Genomic DNA, 22,598 nt, shown 5'->3' with positions numbered 1-22,598 from the left:
GTAAATGTAAGGCCCAGTAATGATGTGAGAGCTAAATATTTAAATACTGCTTTCCGTCTGTCCAAATTTTAATTCATTCATACATCGTATACACGGTCTAGACCGTCTAAAAAACTTACGAAAAGTGGAAACTTACGAACGTGGAATATTCAAGTATTTAGTTAAATAGAGGAAAAAAAGCTCTTGAATGGTGCATTAAAATACTACAATATTAATTTACTTGTTACATTACATAATTACACATTGTCCTCTTGTCATTTAAAGATACGCCAACTGAAATCTCACGACAGAAAGTCTGCGAACGTCCAGATATGTAAAACAATACCTTATTTAATTATGTAACACACGTTGTTAGCAAATTCAGATCACCGGTGATCTTACTTATTTGAGAAACGGAACAAAAAATAGGAGCAGCAATTAAAACGAATACATTCACGCTTCAAGTGCAAGAGGACTCTATAAATGATGAAAAAAAATGAAAACTCTATATCATATAATATATTTTGTTGTGTAAAACTTTTAAGTCAAAATAACGAATCAAACTTTAAAAATAACAATTTACTTAGTGAAATCGGTAAAATTATAGACAGACATAATGAAGCAAGAAAAGAAAATGTTTGTGGGACTATTTTAGACATTAGGAATAATTGCCTTTGCCTTTACCTAATTTATGACGAAAATATCCTAAATCTTATTGAAGATAGAGTAGATTCCTGCCCCTGGACGTGAATTTTTAAAATGCGGTACAGCATATTAATATTACATATACATACGTATTTAATATTTATTACATATACGTATTTAATATTTATTATGAACATAATATTTAAATGTCTGTATTCCAAAGCCACCTTTCTCCCTATCGATAGAACGTTTTATTCCGTAATAACACAATAATAGCGTCGCCGTGACTATAATCTGTAACTATATTGGAATAGGTTGTTTTTGTCTCCCACATCACGAGCTTCTAGTGTTAACTGGAGCACAATAATTGCAACACAACTGTAATATTATACAAAAGATTTATTGGTATTTTGCTTCGGATTATATAATTAACTAGCGGTCCGCCCCGGCTTCGCCCGTGGTACATGTTTACGTTTTCTCTACATAAGATTATTTAGAACCATCCTCGTACTTCAAGGAATATAATAAAAAAAGAATTATCGAAACCGGTTCAGCCGTTCTCGAGTTATGCGCTTACCAACACATTTTGCGATTCATTTTTATATATATAAGAAGATTAAAAATCTCCTGGTAAAATTGGATATTTTTATATGATTACTAGCGGTCCGCCCCGGCTTCGCCCGTGGTACCTACATGTTTACTTTTTTTTTTTTTTCATAAAAACTATCCTATATCTCTCAAGTTGGATCGAACTGCACAATATGGTGTGCGAATTTTATTATAATCGGTTAGTGGTTTAGGAGTCCATTGAGGACAAACATTGTGACACGAGATTTATATATAATAGAAGATGAAATAATTTAAAAAAGCCGGCTTTTGGATTAGATATAGGTAGGTAGGTAATCAATAAATGTTGCAAGCGTATGATTAAAGGAATTCATAGTTGATGTAGGTCATTTATAGGGCTAATTCAAATATACGTCTGGCATATGCAGCTTGATGGATCATTCCAATTTGCAGTACACGAGACTCAAGAGGTTTTATTAATAAATTTCTTAGTGGTATGATCTTTGAAAACTTTCCTCAGCCCTATAAAACAGATAAATGTAATATAGTTTTATAGTCTAAACTCTAATTATTTTTCTAAGTAAGTATGTCTTTTTAATTAAAGTTAACTTTACTGTCTTATTTATGTTTCCTTTTTTATCTTGATTTGTATTATTTAAAGTTTTATAACGGATCTCAATGAGTTAGCGCGTATATTTATTCTTTGGGAGCCGCCGCGCTGTGTAGACGCGACACAATGTCTCGTTTAACGATTTCATGTCAAATTTACGGGTCAAGCAAATCGGATGAGTTTAAACCATTGAAGGTATTTTAATTCAAAATAGATATAATTTCTCTTTCTCTTTGTGTTATAACAAATATTGCGTTTCTTGCAAAGCTTGACGTCATGGAGTGAGTCAATGAACTGTCTTAATAGAAAACGAGGCCAGGAGACGACACGCGAATCTCAATTACCAGTAGAGATAAATCTAAATGCTTTTTATGGTTTTTGACGAGGACCAATGTAAGAAACATAAATAATGATTACTGAGCCACGTTCAGCTCTGCTATTATAATATATTCTGCGTTGTTGCTGATAATCGCATCACGCATGTCGACAGACGACAGACAATAATAATTGTTATGCTTCATCTATTACATTGATAATGGAGATCTTTCAGGAAGTATAAATATTAAACTTTTAAGCTGAGTGATTAAAATGTGTTTGATAGACCATTTTATGATTACTTAGTAATGTATCAGAGAATAAACGAAATCATCGATTTACTTTACCCATTATAATTCCATATTGGTATCGTTATTCGACACGGTTTAATTGCTTTGCGTCTGATGTTCCGTTCAATAGCCTTCAAGAAAGTTCCGTGACCACAAAAATGAATTTTTATACAAAGTGGGCGATCAGTGTAGGCTTGCATTACAAAGGTACGTGTAACACAGCTTCGAATGAAACCAAAACAAAAGGCTGACCTGTGGTAATAATACAAAACCCTTTGTGGAACGTGATTGTTATAACACTCTGGAAACCCAAGACTACGGAAAAAGGAAGATTTTTATTTGTAAATATCGCAGAGTAAAGCTAAAAGGAATCAAAAGAGAGACTTCTATATACAATCGTAGAATAAGTAAACTGTAAAAGCACAGGACTATTGACGAAAAATACAAATGTGAATGTCTACTTTCTCCAGTACATAGGTAATTGATACACCTATCGAATGAATCGGAAACTATGATTCTCATGTGGATTTGCGAAATTTATTTTAGAATAAAATAAATTTAGAGCACACGTCTTTTTAGTACATAAGATATCCAGTTTCATAAGAAGTGATAGAAATCGAACTAGACTACATGATATTTCTATAAATGAACGCGAATAGATACACTATACAGGAAGGAAAAGTGCTCATCACGTTTTGAAATACAAAATATTAATTGAAAAGAACATTGATAAAATTTGATATTGATATAAGAAGACAACATTTGTATAAGGTGATTAATTACCGTATAATTCCTTTATATTTTATTTTTATAAAGCACGAAGTCATCGAAATAAAATCCAGACGAGATAAGAAATTGTTGATCGAGCTCTATGATCTATCCGGACTTCTATAGATGTTAGGTACTTTTATCGTCAATGAATAGCACTGCTCTACATTTCTATGCCTCTTCACTATATTGTAGTTTGTAGGCGTTGTTCTTTAGGTTCTCCAAAAATCTATATTCATTCATAACTTAATAGGTGTGGGCCTTGAGGCATGACGTAATATCGCCAATTGCGCGCCATTGCATAGGTACCTTCTTATTTACAAGTCATAGAAACTGCGATAAAACACTGGATAACTCAACTAATACCATTTAGGTCTACTTCATTCTTAGTTAGGAAACTTGAAAATATATAATCCTATAAAGTGAATGTCGCTGCTTTTAAGTTGGGTGTTTAAGTTTAATTTAGTGTAGCACTAAATTTTGTTTTTTTTTTGTTGATGTTTTAAGTTCATTATTTTTTTTTGAGAGTATATTTTGTAGTCTTTATAATAACATTTAATGATGAAACTATTTGTGTGTACTTAATCGAAAAATTTTACTACCTAATTATAGAATTTACAGAAATTTTTTAAGTCAATTATTTTTTTTCATTACATTTGTATAATTGTAGTCATCATTTGTAATTCTTATTAGAACGTTATTTATGAGATTATTTACACATGCAGCTTGGATACTTTCAATTAATCTTTGACTTAATAAATTAAATATAGCATTCAAGCACCAACTTTAATGTTTACGATTTTTTATTTAATATTTATCTCTATGCCATTAATTCAATAATTATTTCAGCTTTAATTAAACGCAGACCTAAACATTATTATAATATGATCATTGTATTCTCCAGACAAATATGTTCTGAATAAGTATAATAATTTATTACAGTTCGACGTAATTTATGGCGTTCATAAAAAAGAGCAGTCAAAGCAAATATTTAAAAAATAATCAAATCTTACCTTCGTAAATCTCCATTCCTATTCCGGCCAAATAAAATCAAAAGTTTTTCAAAACGTTTCTATGACGACCCATGATAACATTGACAGCCTGCCTACTACGATCTCATTGGTTAAAGATTATTGAGTTGTTTTGGTTGGTAGTACTTTAGGGTTTCTATACACTATCTATAAAAAATGACAGAAAATAAACATGCATTAAAGTATCACAAAAATAATATGCTTGATAATACCTAATTATACATCGGGAATGTGATCGGGAACAATAAATTAAGTCGGTAAAGATTCTTTATGTAAAAGACGTGTGAGGCATGACTTTAATTTGAAAATAAATCACTGAGAGTAACATTAAATTCTAGAAACATAAAAGGTGTCTAATAAATCTCTTTTGTTTAATAAAATTATATTCGTGTATATTTCTATCATTTAAATATCCACAAACATTCATCATATTTAGCAGAAAGTAAGGCAGAATGTCTCTATTTCTATAGTACTTTTAGAGAAGAAATCAATATGAGGACGTTTCTAAGCGTTATGGTGATATAAATTTCCTACCAACAGTAGTCATAACTTTATGAAAAATAATAGATATGAATCTTTCTTATTTGAAAACATCAAAAATCGATAATGATAATTTATAATATTGATAACAATATATAAGGCCGCCTTTCCATCTGCAAGAAAACTTGCGCAAGGGCGTATTCAGAAAGAAAGCTTGAAACTTATAAGCGCTTATAAGCGCTTATCGGCGCTTATAGGCGCTGGTAACCCGCGCAGGAAAATATATGAACATGCGCTTATAAGCGCTGATCGGCGCCGACAAGTTCCAACAAGTTTCAACAAACTTGTTGGAACTTGTCGGCTTCGCTTCGTCGCTTATCTAGGCAGCCGACCCCGTAAGATACGGGATAAGGCTAGGAAGAAAGGAGAATATTTTCTCTGTCATTTTTGTTTAAAAAAAAATATTTTCGTTTTTGACAGTCAGGTAAGCCAACATAACGGCAGGGGAACTCTCTCGTGAAACGCTGGAAACGCAGAATTAAGGCTTTGTCAGACAGGACGCGTACTTAGCGCGCGTCAGAGCGTTAAGTTGACGCCGCGATATGACGCTAAGATGTGTTCTACTACCATCGTAGAATACCGTCAAACAGAGCGCCGGCGCTAGCAGTACGCAACGTTCTGTCGCGGCGTTAGGACGCTTTAACGTCGGGTGTTGTATTTTTTTACAAATTTTACTTTAGCGTCGGAGTTAATAGGCGTAAAATAATAATAAAATACTGCATAATGACCGAAAATTTTATAGAATTGGTTAGAAAATATCCATGCTTATGTATATACGAAGGATAGTTCATATAAACTATAAAGATATATCAATGAAGGCAAAATCGGAGAAGAAATTAATGAAACTGGTAAGTAAAAAATTCTTCCGACTCCGGAGTTAATATCGCTGTACCTTGTTTTGTTCGTAAGTAATAATTATGTAAACAACATGCAGCTTTAATAATATCAATTGCTGTGTCCTAACGCGCGCTAAAGCGTTCTGTTTGACGAAGCCTCGCGCGACATTAAAACAGGACGCTGCAGCGCTACTACGCAGCGCTAAAATACGCGTCCTATCTGACAAAGCCTTTATAGACTTGCAAGTTGCCTGTTGCTGTCGGACATTTCTTGCGGAAGTTTTCATGCAGATGGTTAGGCGGCCTTACGAACGTGAATATATTTTGAGATCTGTAATCTGTTATAATCTGTGACGTTAAATGCGTCGACGAATCAGAAATTGACGTCTAATGTATGGTGTTGTGGATTATGTGTTGTACTGCTAAATTGTGAGGAAATTTCTAAAAAAGTGATTCATCTTTTCTTACCTATATATATTTAGTAGCTTTTGGATAAATTGTCAAAATGGGTTTAACTATTTCAAGTGTTTTTACGAGGCTCTTTGGAAAAAAACAAATGCGTATTCTAATGGGTGAGTGATGACAGCACCATGTTCAGATTACATACGTAGAACGTTTTTTATTGTCTTATAATCCGTATACAATTGTATTTATGAAAGAATCGTGGTAATTTGAATTACAATTAAATCTATTTTCAGTTGGACTTGATGCCGCTGGCAAAACTACCATACTTTATAAACTTAAGTTGGGCGAGATTGTGACAACAATCCCAACCATTGGCTTCAATGTAGAGACAGTCGAGTACAGGAACATCAGTTTCACTGTTTGGGATGTCGGTGGCCAAGATAAAATTCGACCCTTATGGCGTCACTATTACCAGAACACCCAAGGACTTATTTTTGTTGTCGATTCCAGTGATACTAAAAGAATAGCAGAAGCTGAGAATGAACTAGCCAATATGGTAAGTCAGTCAGTGCATTCAAAATAATATACAATAAACAATAATATGTAACTTATTGAAATTTATAAAAAAATTTCCTTTTTGTAGTTAAAAGAAGATGAACTAAGGGATGCTGTAATTCTGGTGTTTGCGAACAAACAAGATATGCCAAATGCTATGACAGCAGCTGAACTTACAAGTGCATTGAATCTTAACAATTTAAGAAACCGTCGTGTGAGTATATTGTCATAGATTTTCTATAATAATCAATAATCCTAGCTGTTCTTAATACAATTTTTTTTCTTGTAGTGGTATATCCAAGCAACATGTGCAACTCAAGGCCAGGGTCTTTATGAGGGGTTGGACTGGCTGTCCAATGAACTAGCAAAGAAGTGAAACCCAACAGGGATCTTGGGAAAGTTCACCACACATTCCCAAAGGCTGGACAACATATTATAAATGCTGTCAAACTAACTTGAATTGAAAGACTAAAATTTGTATGTAATTTAATTATATACCAATATATTTATTGTGTAATGTAAGAGTCAGATTTATCTTACTTTCCATTGCATTTTATATCGAGAGCTATGATTATGTATTCAATGTCTATAAAATTTTGTGGCTTTTGTGAATGGGTAACTTTAATAATATTATTCAAGTATGCTATAATTTTGCCATAATTATGCAGTATTTTACATTATCAAATTACCAATTCATATTGTTGTAGCATACAGAAATTGGATTGAAACACATTTTTACATTGAGTGTCATTGATGCTAGTAATTTTAAAAAAGCTATGAACTTTTGTTACATGGTAGAGAAAAATAAAAATAAGTTCTTCAATAAAATGAACAATGTTCCATGGTTATTTGGGTTCATTGTATGAAGTATATTCCTGGCTGTCATGATTAAATACCAAATCTTATACTTTTTAATTACTACTTCTAGATTGTAAGAACCATTAGGTCTCCATTTAAATGTAATTGAAAATTATTTACACAGCTTTTAATAATCAAAAATTGTATGTATAATTTTGGCTAAATATACTTTTTCATAGGTTACTTACAGATGAAAAATTATAGATGACTTCTTAGTTTTTTCATATAAAAAAAAATCATTCATTAGTTGTAAAGAAAAAAATTGCACAAGTTTTTTGTAATTTTGTGTAAAAAAATTCTATGAATTTGATACATTGTTAATTGAGAATGAACATTTTTATCCTCAGACAATAATATCCATAAATATTAGTTAATAAAATGCACACTGCACTTATTCATAGTATGGTTTTATATTCCACACATTGATTTTGTATGTTATTCAAAGAATGTAATGATACAAAATAAGCTACATACATATTATATTTTGTGTTGTATATATGTGCGAAATGTGAAGTAGTCTGCTTACATTTTTGTTCGCTTTGGATATCATTAAATGTTTATTATAGTACCTTATAAATAAAGATAGGTGTAAATATAAAAGTATTTTATTTAATCATATTTATAATCCTCACATATCATGATTCCACACAGGCTTTCTTTTCTCAACAAAGCTTCTTATTCCTTCTTGTCCATCACTTGAATTTATATTTTTTACCATTATTTCCTCTCCCAACTTATAAGCGTCGAAAATGTTTAGTTCAATTTGTTTGTAATAGAATTCTTTACCCAGAGCAATAACACTGCGGCTTTTGTGTTTAATTTTGTCTACGATTTTGTTTACTTCATCATCTAATTCTTCAACTGGTACAACTTTAGTAACAAGTCCACTTTCATATGCTTCTTGAGCAGTTAAAGGTTCACCTGTTAAAGATATCATGAGATAATACCTATATACCTAAATTTTATTTATAAAAAGGGCAAAGGTTAGCTACAAACCAGTTAGTAACATATACATTGCACGAGATTTAGGTATGCTTCTTCCAACAGCAATCCCAGGTGTAGAACAAAATATTCCAAAATTTGCCCTGAAATGTATTTTTTCATTATAGGTTGCTACAACCTAGTATTATATTATATTATCTGTGCTACAACTTAGGAAATCAGTAAATTTACAACCAAATTCTTATTAGACATACACCACAAAGCAATAATGGATTAAAGATAGTATATGATTCTGTTTTCAATGTATATTTCATACCCTGGTGTAGAAAATTTGCTATTTTGAGAGCAAACAATCATATCACAGGTTGCTACCAGTTGGCATCCCGCTGCAGCTGCAAATCCATTTACCTAACAATATGCACCTATAAATTTATTGTTACTGCATAAAAATAAAAATATAAAAACATTGAAAACTATGGCATATAATTACCTTAGCTATTACTGGCACAGGACTCTTAATTATTGATGTCATCAATTCAGAGGCTTTATTAAATACAAGCTTGTGCTGGTCAATTCCAGTAGTTTGTTGCTTATTGATAAAAATAAAGTTTTAATAATAATTATAAAAACTAACTAAACTAGAGGAAAAAATGTACATAATAAATAAATATTTTTACAACCAAATTCATATTGATTATGGATTTAGCATTAAAAAATCATCTAAAATGAAAACTTACTAATTCCTTCAGGTTATGTCCCGCTGAAAATACATTACCGTTTGCTGATAACACAATAGCTCTTAGTGATTGTTCATTATTATTGTGGTTAAGTGCTTCAATAAGATTGCTCATCATATCAAGGGAAAGAGAATTTCTGTGCAGTAAAATATTTTATCATTAATGTAAAAAAGTAGGTAAATAGTAATAATATTCTACCAGTTATTACTTCCCACAGTATTACTTTACTCTATGTTACTTACTTAGTTTTCTCATGATTAAGAGTAATTTCTCTAGTACCATTTTCTTCATTTATTATGAGATACTGGTTTTTTGTGTTTATATGTCTGGATAAGACAAAAGGCCGAAACAATATTCTCTAAAAGTAATAGAAATTCCATTTTAGACAATATTTTAAAATAACATATTGTAGTAGTTACCTATTTATTTTAGGTTAATACTTGCTTGAATATTTCTTTGCAACATTGCTATAACTTCGTTGTTTACTTTGTGTAGAGAGGTTAGCTATCAACTGTTTTAATTTTAATCAAGGTCATTAGTCCATTGACTGAATGACTGATAAAGTTGTGGATTGTGTTCTGTGTTGTTTTATGAAGTGTTGCCACGTTTCGTATTTTTTATTTATAGATCAAAATAAGAATCTGGTAAAAGTAAAATTATAATGTATTGTATTATAGGTACCTATAATTATTCCGATTCAGTCAGATGATGAAGGTTATTAGTGAAAAAAAGGCTTATCATTTAAATATTTATTTATTTATTTACAATGAGAACGCTCATGTTCGACGACGAGCTTCAAGAAAGTGATATCTGCTCTTTTGTTAGAGTTTATATTTAAAAATATTAATACGCAGTATCTTTGTCCGACGTATCCGACAAGGAGCCGTCATCGTAATATTCAGCTTGTTCATCCTCAGCAGTTATAAGTTGTATCACAGCGCTGAAACATACAAAATTTGCTATATTATTTGGTAAATTTTTTATATAGTTTTAAAGCATTGAAATGCTTTTTAAATTATATTTTTTTAAAGAATAGAAGAAATTCCTATTGATTTCGTGTTCTTATAGGCATGCTAGCATAATAGTCTTATTGGAATGAATGCTGGCATATGAGATTATATTGTAGCAATATTTCAAAATTTAATTTCGTTTCCGTATACTTAAGTATTATTATAATATTTATCTTTTCAAATTTCTCAGTATAATATTATGTCAGCTTAGTCAATAATACTCATATTTACATAAAACTTATGCAATTGTGCATGCCCACACAAGTTTGATGTAAACAGTAGTGCTTCCAGCAAAACTTGGGTAAATGTTTATACATTAAAACAATAATAATAAGCCTTACTTTAAAACTTGTTCTTCAAATTCACTATGCTTAACGGAATGGCGTGTACTCGTCGTCATAACTTTGTTAGCCAAAACTTTGTCGAGCAAATAACGAAGTTTGAGAATTCTGTTTGTGGTATTTTTATCACATCGCACATTTATACTTGACATGGTCATAAAACAGTTGTTTGAATCTTCGGGATCTGTAAATATTAAAAAAAATATTCAAAAATAAAATAGTAACCTATAAAAAACAATAGAAGATGTTCATAAAACCTATAAGTACTTAATAAAGTATATATATAAAATTAATTTACAACTTTTAATTATAATTATGTTTAAATACTTGAATAAACGTGAAAAAATATGAACAAAGAAAATTTTTACTTCAATAATTATATCTTACCGTCCTGAACGAAAAACTCTCCAAAGAACAGCAGTGGTAGCGTGTAAACAAGAGTAACTTCGATAAGGAATAAATCACTGGACTTCTGTTTAAGCCAGTACACAAGCCAGTTTGCACCAGGGTTATTGCAAAGTTGTTCCCTAGTAGGCACGTGTTTTTTGGACGTTTGTTGCGTCATCACACTGCTTGGGTGTACTTTCACCTTACCGTCTTCTGGACAGTATGCAGTTATTGTTGCAGGCCTTTTGTAACTTCTCAAATTACGCCAACTGAATTAATAAATAAATTATTACTTGTATATATGTATGTCATTTTTTATGTAAAAAAAAAATACAGTCGAATTGAGAACCTCCTCCTTTTTTTGAAGTCGGTTAAAAATGACACGCCTTTATGGATGGATAATGTTTTGAGAAGATAAAGTGCAAAAAATTGTAATATCGACGATTGTTGACATTATTTAATAATTAATTTACATTATTACTGAGAGTGAGTAAAATTATAAAATATAAAAGAACTTACTGAACTTGCGCCAAGTTGGGATACAATGCCGCAGCGACTATCGCTTTGAAAAGGCTTATATTATTCCAATTACGATTCTCCCACTCTGACTGTATATCGCCGTTCGCCAAGAATCCCATTTGCTTTAAATTATCTCCCAATTGTCTTTTCATATCGCGGAGTAATTCCAATGTATTGCTTGATAAGAAGTTTTCATATGCGAATGATCGCTTTTCCCTGTTTGGTTGCATTTCCCATTGCATTATTGCTTCAGAAATCGCTACATGGTCACTAGGTTCGCCCAAAGCCAAGGATCGTTTTATCTGTTTCGTTTCGAACTCCTTGCCTAGAATTTGACTTTTGTTAATAGTTGAATTTAAAGATTTGAATACATATTACGTACACGAGTTGTGGTTTATTATTTTTATGAAGCTCTGTATTTAATTAACTTTATTACATTGATGAGTATGACTAGTAAGCTTTATAAATTTGCGTTGAGTTATTTTTGCAGCGTTTTCAGTCTTTGAGCGTAACATAAACACCATATATTATGTAAGCGTTTATCTATGACATCAGAAGTGCTAAAAAAGAAAAAATGCAAAAGTTTCCTACATCTAAAATTTTTTTACTATTTTTCGTTTTACTAATAAATCGTAAAACTTGCAAAGTACAAGAGTAGGAAGCTGACTTTTTACTTAAAAAAAATAACTTACCGAGTACAAGCTGGAAGGGGTCTTTAAAACTCCATACAGCGGCAACACTAGCGGCTCTATCGAGGCATCCAAACAGAGCGCCTAGTAACAATAACTTTCCCGCCGCGGGGTGTATGGGCAGCCGGGCCAAGTGCCAGCCAAGGGGAGTTAATGTTTCCTTGTCGTCTAACGCTCCACATCTGAAAGATAACTTGTTATTTATAGTCATGTTCAATAAGTCGTAACACTTCCTATTACTTATAGCTATATTTATTTAGTCTTAACATGCAGTATAGTTGAATCTGTAGATTCAACAAAAACAAATATTGTGACAAAAAGACGCGTATAAAAAGCGTAATTCACGCTTTTTATATTTGGTAGTCATCAAAACTAATACAATCTATTCGTTAGAAAATCATAAAATATTAATTCAAAGTAAACTTATTCTGATGATATTACGACGTGATAGATCCACTGGTAACTTTTGGAATTTTAATGTGCTTACTTGATACTGCATATTTTAAAATACATACAATAGATTAAAGAAAAAGTTAATTAACAAAAAAAAAATACTCTATTACTCCAAGAAATCAAACTCGTAATTCATAATAATCGTATAGGAGCTAGCAACGTTGACAAGAGAGAATTTTAGTATAGTTGGTTCTTTGATAAACTATTTCTCTTCCTATTTCGGTTAGAGTCCGGGCTGTCTGGCTGGCCGCAGTGGTTGCGTTTATTAGTGCGCATCTTATTTGCACAGGAAAATATCCGTAATTTAAAGTCATTTATTAACGCGTAATTTTTAATCTTTAAATAAATATCTATAAAATAAATGACTTTAAATTACGGATATTTTCCTGTGCGCACTAATAAACGCAACCACTACCGCCAGCCAGACCGCCCGGACTCTAACCGAAATAGCAAGAGAAACAGTATATCAAAAACCCAACTATACTAAAATGACTTTTTTTTAAACGTTACTAGCTCCCGTACCATAAGTCTATCGAACTCACTTTTGTAAATGTCTCACAGCCCATTCAACAGTGCTCTTAGCTGGTTGTGAAGGCACCATTTGGAAGGCTTCAACCGCCATACCGAGTCGCAGTTTCTTCACCATTAATACTGGCTCTAAGAGATTACTCCTCTGCAATTCCGGTAACAGTCTGTCAGGGAGTTTATTTGCACGGTATGAAGTTAATAAGTGGTAACAAATACCAGGCTGGCAGCGACCGGCACGACCTCGTCTGAAATATATTTTAAATAATAATTCTTTTGGGTACATATATACAAATAAATAGGGCACTAATTTATTCCTAGTTTCTAATAGAATACAATTAATTAACTATAATTTAATACGCAGAAATAAGATATATTCAAAATACAAACTTTGAAAATGATTGTTTTTACCTTTGCCGCAAATTAGCTTTCGCAACCCATTGTATGTCTAAGGTAGATATATTTTTAGTAACATTTAATCCACTTATTTTCAATCTACCACAGTCTATTACATATACAATGTCATCAATGGTAATAGAAGTCTCAGCGATATTTGTTGCGATAATTATTTTTCGTATACCATCTGGAGGTCTATCAAATATTTTGTGTTGTTCTAATGTAGCTAATTTTGAATGTAACGGATATATTTCATATCTCGAACTCGGAAACTGGTTGCTAGTTTCCATACTTCTAATCAGCTTGCCAATTTCACCCATTCCTGGCAGAAATACTAATATTGCGCCCGGATCTCCTTTACAGATATAAATTAGCAGCTCAAGTATAAGATTAATGTTCAATTTTTCTATTCGTGAATCTTGAAGCGTTTTATAGACATGAGGCGTCAAATCTTTTTTAACTGACTCAAGCCATGGCGCTGAAAATAAAAATTAATTATATAATATGCATTTGTAAAAAAGTTAAAGATTTATTAAATAAATCAATAATCATTCTAAAAATGCTTTGAATACAATTTCAAAATAATTATTAGTACATTATAATTTTACTGAAAAGAAAATTGAAACATTTTCTTGGATGGGATCTTACCAATTTCTGCTTTATATTGTATATCTTTCTCCATTTCATCTGGATCCACATGACCTTTACCCTTGTCTCTATGTTTCATCCATCTAGGCTTTTTAGGTTTTGGTGGTTCTTCTTCCAATTTAAAGTTGGTGAATTTTATTATATCTTCTAGATATACATCTTCTACAGGGTACGCGAGGCCCTCAATATGAACGACTGGACAATCGTCAAAGTAGTTTGAAAGTACGTCGGCATCTAATGTCGCACTCATTAAAATAAGTCTCAGATCTTCGCGTTTTTTTAATATCTAAAATTGATTGATATAAATATTAATGGTCGAAAAATTCTCAGTTGAAAGTTTATGCAATTTTTGTGTATAATATATATATTAAATATTTTATAGATCATAAGATAATTACATAATGCAAAAAAGCCCAGTCCAAGCCCTAATCTCTATAGAAGCAGAGGCGGCTCGTGACAAAATTTTATGGGTGTTCACTTGAAATAAAACACTGAAAATACGTGGTGTAAAGCAGTACATTTATCAAAAAAATTACTTATAAAGGAAATACATACGTCTTTCTTTTTGGTGTGCAAAAATATCTATAACTTAAAGCGACAAGTCATTCGTAAATGTCTGTTGTTGCTTTCATCACAACCATACAACCACGGTGTTTTCACATACCTAATATTGTTCGGATTTAAACACACGCGTACATATGTTTTCGTTTTTGTCGTACATTTTTGCGTAAGGTCAAGTTCAGGCCGTGGCAGTCCCTGCTTTCAATTCAAGCCGAATTTGTAACGTTTTAACACACTTTTTAATGAACGCCACATTATAATTGTTCATTTTCACACTCACAAGTAATACTGATAACTACAGACTATTTCAACACGTATCTTATGATTTTAATTAGAAAATTCCCGAATTTGCATTCGCGCGCGTGCATTGAAGTTGACTCGAGAGTCGAGTGTTTGTTTATAATATAGAGAGTGGCAACTGGCAATGTCGCGCGCGGCGGTAAAAACGAACCGGCAACGTTTGCGGGAGCGGCGCACCGAATTTTGCTATCTTTCCATAGAAAATCTTCTGTTTCACGCGCGCAGGGCACTGGCAAACCATCTCTTTCACTCCTATTGGATTTCGTATTAGGAAATGTACTAAATATTTTTTCATTGGAGCGCAATCGTGAGCGGTCCCCTTCGCGCGTTACTGTATAAATACAGTATTATTCAAGTGTATGGAATGATGGAATGATGGATATATTCATTGGTATTGACAGTAGATTTTTACGATTACGATTGATTTTAAATAGTAATAATTAATATTAATAATGAAATTAAGGAGTATGATTTTATTATAATTATTTATGGGAGTTCACTGCACCAGCGCTCCTTAGGGCGAGCCGCCTCTGTATAGAAGAGACAAGTAAGAAGTATATAGTTCATTCAGCTACATTAAAAATTGATATAAATTACCTGTTTTAACATGCACATAGCTAAATCAATGTGGGAATCTCTTTCATGCACTTCATCCAATATTATATGACTGAAATTGGTTAATGCTTGATTTACTTCTAATTCTACTAAGAGAACACCAGTAGTGCAATACATGATACTCCCTCTAGCCCTTGATTCCACCCTGAAGTTTAAAATTTGAGAAATAAGTTAGTAAATTACTTTATTCTTTTTTTGATGCCTGATATCCCTGGAAGTCAATTTTATGAGCAATTATTTATATAAAGAAATGTGTCAGCCTTGCTTCAAATAAGTAATTTGTTTAAACATAACAGATGCCTTTGTTCGCTCTTGAATCACTATCTGTTAAGAAACCCACATCAAAAACAGTTGCATAGTTATAAAGACAGTAAACTTACAGACAGACAGCAGCAAGTGGCTTTGCTTTATAATATACAAGCTTTCCGCCCGCGGCTTAGCACGCTTAATCTAAAACCTAATTAATTATACACTTAGGCCTTCCTTTTTAATCGCTTAAAGCCGCATCAAAATCCATCGCTTACTTTTTAAGATTAAAGCATAGATAGGAACAGAGAAAGCAACTTTGTTTTATACTATGTAGACTGTAGTGATAGTGCTACTTACCTTTCTAATCTTACACTATATCCTACAGATGATCCGAGCTTTTCGGCTCTTTCATTAGCAACTCTCATGGCAAGAGATGAAGCTGCAATCCTTCTTGGTTGCGTGACTAGAATTTTTGTATTGGCACCCCTTTTATTTATTATAGCCTGATCGAGGATTAATTGAGGTATCTGAAAGAATTTTGAAAAAAGATGAATGTAAGTGCAAACTTAATATGATAAATTTTATGGATCTTTTGATATGAATATATACTTTTTATTATTACTCAAAAATGTAGTAATTATTTACTTTTAGACACAAATAAATAATACCTGTGTTGATTTTCCACATCCAGTTTCACCACTGATAACAATAACTTGATTTTTATCAATTACATCTAAAATATGATCTCTTTTTTTATATGCGGGTAAAATCTTACGAAACTCCAACATCTTTTTATATGCAGAAATTGTTAACATATTATTATATTCTCTAAGCATTAACTCATTATGATTATTTGTATCTGCATCTGATGATAATATTTGGATACCCTTCGATAGATTTTCATCTAATTTCTCCTGAAATGTTCCTGTTATAATATCTTCATATCCATATTTAAAATGTTTTTCTTGTCTTAATGCAAAAACTTTCTCATTGGTTGGTTTAGATGCTGGTTTTTCTTCACTTGACTCTTCTTTTATTGGGAGAGAATCTGTAATATTTGATGTGCTAACATTTTCTGATCTTTCATGATGAGATTTTTCTGGCATTTTATTTCCATGTTCAGCCTCTATTAATTCTTCATTTTTTACAATTTTATCCTTATCAGCAGATTGATAATTCTTAAAAGATATGTTTAAATTTTCAGCAGAATCATTTCGTTTTTGGTCCTTACACTCACTTTCATCACCATCAATTTCACTGTCCATATTTGAATCAGATTCACTTCTTTTTATTTTTTCGCTCTTTGGTATTTTAAAGTTTTGAAATAATATATCATTCATGCTTGCTATTGATATATTTTCTTTTGATGCAATGTCTTCTATAATTGCCAAATTGTTATCAACTTCTGTTAGTATAGTTGCAGGAATTTTGAGATTCATCTAAAAAATAATAATATAATTACAAATTTACTTTTTAAATTTACTAATCCACGATCAGCTGCTGACATTGGCTAATCCATACAGTGCAAAAATCTAACATACTGTCAATCAATGCAACAAATAATTGAAACCACCCCTTCACAGTACTGTTTTTGAGTAATGTAGTGTAACTAACATGTAATATGTGCTATACCATATAACTGACATGTACTATATTTTATGTGGATTTGATTGAGAGGTATTTATAATTTAACATAATATCAATATTATAATCACCACATAGTATAAAACAGTCGCTTTCTCTGTCCTGTTATTTGCTTAAATCTTTAAAACTATGCATCGGATTTTGATGCGGTTTTTTTAATGAAAAGAGTGTATCGTTTGATATTTAGAAAGTAAATTGAAGTAACCTATAAATAATAATATTAATTAGTTATCATATTTACCACTTTTGGGTCTTTTTTCTTTTGAGTTTTATAAAGATTTCTGTAATACATTCCAATCTCTTTTCCTCTTAATCCAGGAGGTCTGCGATGTCCAGATTGCCTGTCTCCGCTCCATCCCCTGCCTCTTGGGTTGTGTGTTCTTTTCCAATTATCATTACCTCGAGATTTCGACATTTCAATGTAGAATTTTCAAATATTAGTCGAAATATAATTATTTAACCTGGAAGTGTGAACAAAAAGTATAAGCATAAAAGCAGTATAAAATAAAATTTTCTAACAAAATTTAAGAAATTTCACACAGGAGGGAAATGAAGAATATGAAATAAATAACGGAAAAATCTCTAAATAAAATTTTCATTTAATTATTCAACATCTATTATTAAATTGGAATGAATTTAATATTTTATGAATTCCCATTTCACACATAAAATCAAAAAGTAGTACATTATTACATACCGTAACCTTTTATCGTAGAGCTTTATAAGTTTTATTTACTTTTTCAATAGCCGATTGCCGAATTGCCGATTTAATAATCGATAGACATCTGACATACGTCATTCAGAATGACACTTTAATTGACATCTCAAGGTTCAGTTCAAAAATATTTTATATTGTTTTCTCGACAGTAATGATGATTTAATATGGAAAATTTCGATTAATTCCATTGATTAATTATCATTTATTAATTAAATTTACACCACAAACATTCTATAACAATTGTATATAAACATAGAACGTAATTTACTAAGTACTAACCACAATACAAGTACTAACTCTGTGCTCAGGTTCTGACCACAGAGCAAGTAATGACTGCTGTCTGCTGCCACTTATCAAGTTAAACTAGGTCCAAGTTACGTGATACGTCATTTGCATTTGCTATAGGGCTGGCGAGTGGCGCCTGTGAGATACTTTTTTGTTTGACAAGATATCGGAATAGACGACTGTAAACAATATATTTTAATCGTCCAATGTAATAAATATGAAGGAAATATATAGAAAAGACACTTTTTATTTATGTTGATAGTAAGTTTGCTACTTGAATTTGTGCTGCTAAGCATGTAAAATTATAAAAATGATGCTCCCAAAAGTAAGTCGGAAGAATTGTAAGTTTTAATAATTTGACAATGGATATAAATTAAAATTCTAATAATATTATTTTTTTATAATAGCAGGTCTGGAGTTATTTCTGTAGAGGACGAAGAAAAAAAATCACAAGTCTCGTTATAATTTTAATTGTTTTGGTATATGTAATGTTATATACAAGTTTACTTTTATATAATACAATACAAAATAGAAATAACAAACATTGGTATGACAGGTAAGCACAAAAAACCAATTTAGAATACATACTCTATATTATCTTATTAAAAGCTTAATGTATTTAAATGTTAATGTTGTAGAATTCATTTTGATCAAGATTCTTATGTCGACACTAAAGGAATGAGGGTAATTGTTGGTCACTATGTTGGCGGAAACTCTGGAGGGAATTTAACAGAGGGTATATATTTTATTCTAATTTATACACTATTTTGATTTTATAATAAATGTTAGTTATTAATAATATGATTTCATTTTGTTGCAGAAATGGTAAATAGCAATAACTATGCTCCTGTGGATGGAGTGGGTGAGGGTGGTCGCCCCGTACAAATGACTCAGAGGGAACTCATTACTGCCAGAGAATTATATGCTTTACATTCCTATAACATACTTGTTAGTGATAAGATATTTATTAACAGAACCCTGCCAGACATGAGAAGTGAGAGGTAAAGTAATGTAATTTAATAGTAACCTTGAGAGCGATCTTATACAACTGTTTAAATAAAAATCCAAAAGTTAACAAAGGCTTGTATTGATATTAAATTTGTGGTAGTTTCTTTGAACAAGTACAATAAGATTTAATTATAAATAATTAAAGTACACCGTAAGTCAACAAATTACAATGCATATATGTATATTAACATTTATGTTATAGGCCTACCCGGCCTTTCATAAGGGATTGGGTTTCACTACTTTGAAATACTCAAAGCTGATTAAAAAAAACAATTACTTCAAGCTTAGAGTGAATAGGTACCTTCTAGGAAAGCGCATTCTATCTTAGACCACATCTCAGCTTAACATTAGGCTAGATTGTGGTCAAGCGCTTCCCTCTTCCCAATAAAAAAAAATTACTTAATATTATATAGCTTATAATAATCAGTATTCAATCAAAAGGATACAAATTCTAGCTTACAAATTGTAAATTCTGGATATTGATAAACAAACATATGTTTTACTCATAAAAATTTTATTGTAGTTGCAGGAATGTGCAATATAATTTAGAAAATTTGCCAACCGCAAGCGTTATTATAGTCTTCCATAATGAGGCTTGGTCTACACTTATGAGAACTGTGATGTCTGTGATTTTACGATCTCCTGCAGGTTTATTGAAACAAGTAAGTGGTAATAATAATTGTATGTTGTAAAAGTATTATCACTGTATTTTTAAATAAAAAAATAATGGATGGTCAATGATATATGTATTAAGAATTTGTTTTTACATTAGTAAAGCCAAAGAATGACAAGCTTCTACTTGGATTTGTAAAAATTTTGTGTAAAATTTAATAGACTCAGAACACAGAATACTCCATAATATTATGTATAAAAACATTTTATGATATTTGTTGGAAGTCTATATATTTTAGTTACTTAGAACCAACAATATGTACTTTTTATTCTAAGACTAATAGTGTATAAAAAAGAAGTTAATTCTATATCCTAACTTTTCAGATTATTTTAGTTGATGATGCAAGCACAAGGAGGTATTTGGGTAAAGAATTAGACGATGCTATAGTTAAATTAAATAAAGTACAAATATTGAGAAGTACAAACAGGACAGGTTTGGTTGGTGCTAGGCTCATGGGAGCAAAAAGGGCAACAGGAGATGTGTTGGTCTTTCTAGATGCCCATTGTGAGGTATGAATAAATTACTAAGAATTTTTTCAGAATACTGTACAGAATACTAATGGCTTTTTTGTCTATTGAAATTATTAGTTTTGTTAGTGACTGACAACAATATACTGTTGGATAAAGATCAATCATCTTTTATCTTTTATTGAATGCAAGTTTTAAGCATAAAAATAATATAATATATACTATGTTTTTTAAAATAAGATTGATATATATCAGAAATATGTAGTTTTTAAATAGACTATATTTTAAAACTCTTCAATGGTTCACATTTTTAACAATAAGGATGTCACATGGTATTTTTATGTTAAAATTAATTTTAGTGTTTAGGCCACCTGTGTTTTATCATATAAAAAAATACAATGTGTTTGTAGGTCACACAAGGTTGGCTCGAGCCTCTTTTAGATAGAGCAGGAAGTGATGATGTATTCATATGCCCACACATAGACCTTTTGTCAGACGAAACATTAGCATACACAAAGAGTATTGATGCGCATTGGGGCGCGTTCAGTTGGCGACTGCATTTCCGCTGGTTGATGCCGAGCGACGAAGTTATGATGACTAAAACTAATAATCCATCTAAACCGTATCCAACTCCAGCGATGGCTGGCGGCCTTTTTGCCGTGAGAAAAAGTTTATTTTGGCGACTAGGTGGATACGATGAAAGTATGCTAATATGGGGTGGAGAAAATCTCGAACTATCCTGGCGAGCGTGGCAATGCGGGGCGAGAGTAGAAATAACACCCTGCTCTCGAGTAGGACATATTTTCAGACGACACAGCCCATATAAATATCCCGGTGGTGTGGCCAAAGTACTTAACACGAATCTCGCCAGAGCCGCATCCGTGTGGATGGACGAATGGGCTGATTTTTTCTTCAAATTTAACCCTTCCGATGCGGACATTCGTGATCATCACAGTGTAGCAGCTAGAATGACGTTGAGAAAGAATTTACAATGTAAAAGTTTTAAATGGTATCTGGAGAATGTATGGCCGCAACATTTTTTCCCCACTGATGATAGATGGTTTGGTCGGATACGCAACGAAAAAGGTAGTTGCTTGGGGATACTTGCTGGCACGCCAGGTCTTGGTGGTCCGGCATCTGGTATTAGTTGCGGGAGTGATCTCGACTTGGAAAGACTGCTTGTATACACAATGGACGGTAGAATAATGGCCGATGAAGGTCTATGTTTACAAGAGGGTAATGGTCGAGCGGTTTGGAAGAGTTGTAATAATAGTCATAAACAAGTATGGAAGCAAAAGGGACCGCGATTGAAAACACCTGAAGGTTTATGTTTGACGCAACTAATAAGTAACAGTAAAGATGGCGTCACTGATCCGTTAACAACAAAAAGATGCGTAAATGACAATGGACAGATTTGGCATTTTGAACGAGTGCCTTGGCGATAATGTGATAAATATTTATGGTACAAAATTATACTGGAAATGTACAATAGATTTAGGTAATTAAATGTTCGCTAGGATACGTAAATTTCGATATCTGATAACAAGCTTTAATTTTGATTTATATTTTATTAATTCGAACATTGGACCGAAAACCGACAAGGGTGCAAACTTTTAAATTACTATTTAGTTTCCATTTTGGGATAGAAAATGGAGATAAATTGATCATAAAGATCATTAAAAATGTTTATGTATTATTTGCCATTAGCTAGTTAAGATTTTTACTATGAATTGATCTGATAATAATATGATGTTATCATTTTTGTAGGTACTGTAATTTATAAATATTTACATTTTAAATAACAATTGCATCACTTATTGGATGATATTATGTAATAAATTAATAATCAACTAATACTGAATTTACTAATTTGTCTGTGATTATCAGTGGATAAACTTATTATGTCGTAGTACTTATACTTTTTTTAATTAAAATTTGATAAACTGATATGATATGATAATTTGATAAACTCCAACATTCATTTATATTAGGATAATTTCGATTATAGTATAATTTACGGCAATTTCCCATA

General features: G+C 31.6%; 5 protein-coding genes across 5 annotated transcripts in view; 2 read left to right on the top strand and 3 right to left on the bottom strand.

The window, feature by feature from the left end:
* The window catches only part of LOC149901174 (uncharacterized), a 38,271-nt gene extending 33,967 nt beyond the window's left edge, over positions 1-4,304 (bottom strand). Inside the window, exon 1 of the mRNA XM_090111402.1 lies at positions 4,188-4,304. Coding sequence (XP_089967528.1) covers positions 4,188-4,203 — 16 coding nt within the window. The 5' untranslated portion in view covers positions 4,204-4,304. The remainder of the gene's footprint in view (positions 1-4,187) is intronic.
* A 1,642-nt stretch (positions 4,305-5,946) lies between these two features.
* Positions 5,947-7,999, top strand: Arf4 (ADP-ribosylation factor 2). The gene is made up of 4 exons (XM_090111432.1): positions 5,947-6,153; positions 6,280-6,542; positions 6,630-6,755; positions 6,831-7,999. The coding sequence occupies exons 1-4, from the start codon at positions 6,087-6,089 to the stop codon at positions 6,915-6,917; spliced, it is 543 nt and encodes a 180-aa protein (XP_089967558.1). The 5' UTR covers positions 5,947-6,086; the 3' UTR covers positions 6,918-7,999.
* LOC149901172 (enoyl-CoA hydratase domain-containing protein 3, mitochondrial) lies at positions 7,989-9,430 on the bottom strand. The gene is made up of 6 exons (XM_090111429.1): positions 9,321-9,430; positions 9,079-9,214; positions 8,832-8,930; positions 8,658-8,749; positions 8,396-8,484; positions 7,989-8,320 (listed from the first exon to the last, which is right to left on the bottom strand). Exons 2-6 carry the CDS (start codon positions 9,193-9,195, stop codon positions 8,028-8,030), a joined length of 690 nt encoding a protein of 229 aa, XP_089967555.1. The 5' UTR covers positions 9,196-9,214; positions 9,321-9,430; the 3' UTR covers positions 7,989-8,027.
* A 409-nt stretch (positions 9,431-9,839) lies between these two features.
* On the bottom strand, positions 9,840-18,199 carry Rhau (ATP-dependent RNA helicase Rhau). Its single transcript, XM_090111440.1, has 13 exons — positions 18,113-18,199; positions 17,657-17,876; positions 16,440-17,210; positions 16,129-16,298; positions 15,505-15,667; positions 14,047-14,332; positions 13,414-13,876; positions 13,020-13,250; positions 12,028-12,206; positions 11,336-11,660; positions 10,817-11,085; positions 10,430-10,613; positions 9,840-10,018 (listed from the first exon to the last, which is right to left on the bottom strand). Exons 2-13 carry the CDS (start codon positions 17,828-17,830, stop codon positions 9,922-9,924), a joined length of 3,312 nt encoding a protein of 1,103 aa, XP_089967566.1. The 5' UTR covers positions 17,831-17,876; positions 18,113-18,199; the 3' UTR covers positions 9,840-9,921.
* Positions 18,200-18,801: 602 nt separating this feature from the next.
* LOC149901170 (polypeptide N-acetylgalactosaminyltransferase 3-like) lies at positions 18,802-22,338 on the top strand. The gene is made up of 6 exons (XM_090111415.1): positions 18,802-18,974; positions 19,057-19,154; positions 19,239-19,419; positions 19,950-20,088; positions 20,423-20,608; positions 20,977-22,338. Exons 1-6 carry the CDS (start codon positions 18,907-18,909, stop codon positions 22,009-22,011), a joined length of 1,707 nt encoding a protein of 568 aa, XP_089967541.1. The 5' UTR covers positions 18,802-18,906; the 3' UTR covers positions 22,012-22,338.
* Positions 22,339-22,598: the final 260 nt, after the last annotated feature.

The sequence above is a fragment of the Colias eurytheme genome, chromosome 17 (genome assembly GCF_061535395.1).
Source record: "Colias eurytheme isolate Ceu_HAF_F1 chromosome 17, ilColEury1 Martin Lab GWU primary, whole genome shotgun sequence".
NCBI classification, from domain to species: domain Eukaryota; kingdom Metazoa; phylum Arthropoda; class Insecta; order Lepidoptera; family Pieridae; genus Colias; species Colias eurytheme.
This window is presented reverse-complemented; position numbering and strand designations above follow the sequence as displayed.

Excerpts from the sequence above, each read along its gene's own strand:
- Rhau (XM_090111440.1), bottom strand. The coding sequence starts at position 17,830 with ATGTCGAAATCTCGAGGTAATGATAATTGGAAAAGAACACACAACCCA. Across the intron at positions 13,251-13,413 it reads AAAGCTAATTTGCGGCAAAG|ACGAGGTCGTGCCGGTCGCT; the intron begins GTAAAAACAATC and ends AATATATTTCAG. Across the intron at positions 10,019-10,429 it reads TTTGAAGAACAAGTTTTAAA|CGCTGTGATACAACTTATAA; the intron begins GTAAGGCTTATT and ends TGTATGTTTCAG.
- Arf4 (XM_090111432.1), top strand. The coding sequence starts at position 6,087 with ATGGGTTTAACTATTTCAAGTGTTTTTACGAGGCTCTTTGGAAAAAAA. Across the intron at positions 6,154-6,279 it reads ACAAATGCGTATTCTAATGG|TTGGACTTGATGCCGCTGGC; the intron begins GTGAGTGATGAC and ends ATCTATTTTCAG. Across the intron at positions 6,543-6,629 it reads AGAATGAACTAGCCAATATG|TTAAAAGAAGATGAACTAAG; the intron begins GTAAGTCAGTCA and ends TCCTTTTTGTAG.
- LOC149901172 (XM_090111429.1), bottom strand. The coding sequence starts at position 9,195 with ATGATGAGCAATCTTATTGAAGCACTTAACCACAATAATAATGAACAA. Across the intron at positions 8,485-8,657 it reads AGCAAATTTTCTACACCAGG|GGCAAATTTTGGAATATTTT; the intron begins GTATGAAATATA and ends AATACATTTCAG. Across the intron at positions 8,321-8,395 it reads AATGTATATGTTACTAACTG|GTGAACCTTTAACTGCTCAA; the intron begins GTTTGTAGCTAA and ends TATCTTTAACAG.
- LOC149901170 (XM_090111415.1), top strand. The coding sequence starts at position 18,907 with ATGTTATATACAAGTTTACTTTTATATAATACAATACAAAATAGAAAT. Across the intron at positions 18,975-19,056 it reads AACAAACATTGGTATGACAG|AATTCATTTTGATCAAGATT; the intron begins GTAAGCACAAAA and ends TTAATGTTGTAG. Across the intron at positions 20,089-20,422 it reads CTGCAGGTTTATTGAAACAA|ATTATTTTAGTTGATGATGC; the intron begins GTAAGTGGTAAT and ends CTAACTTTTCAG.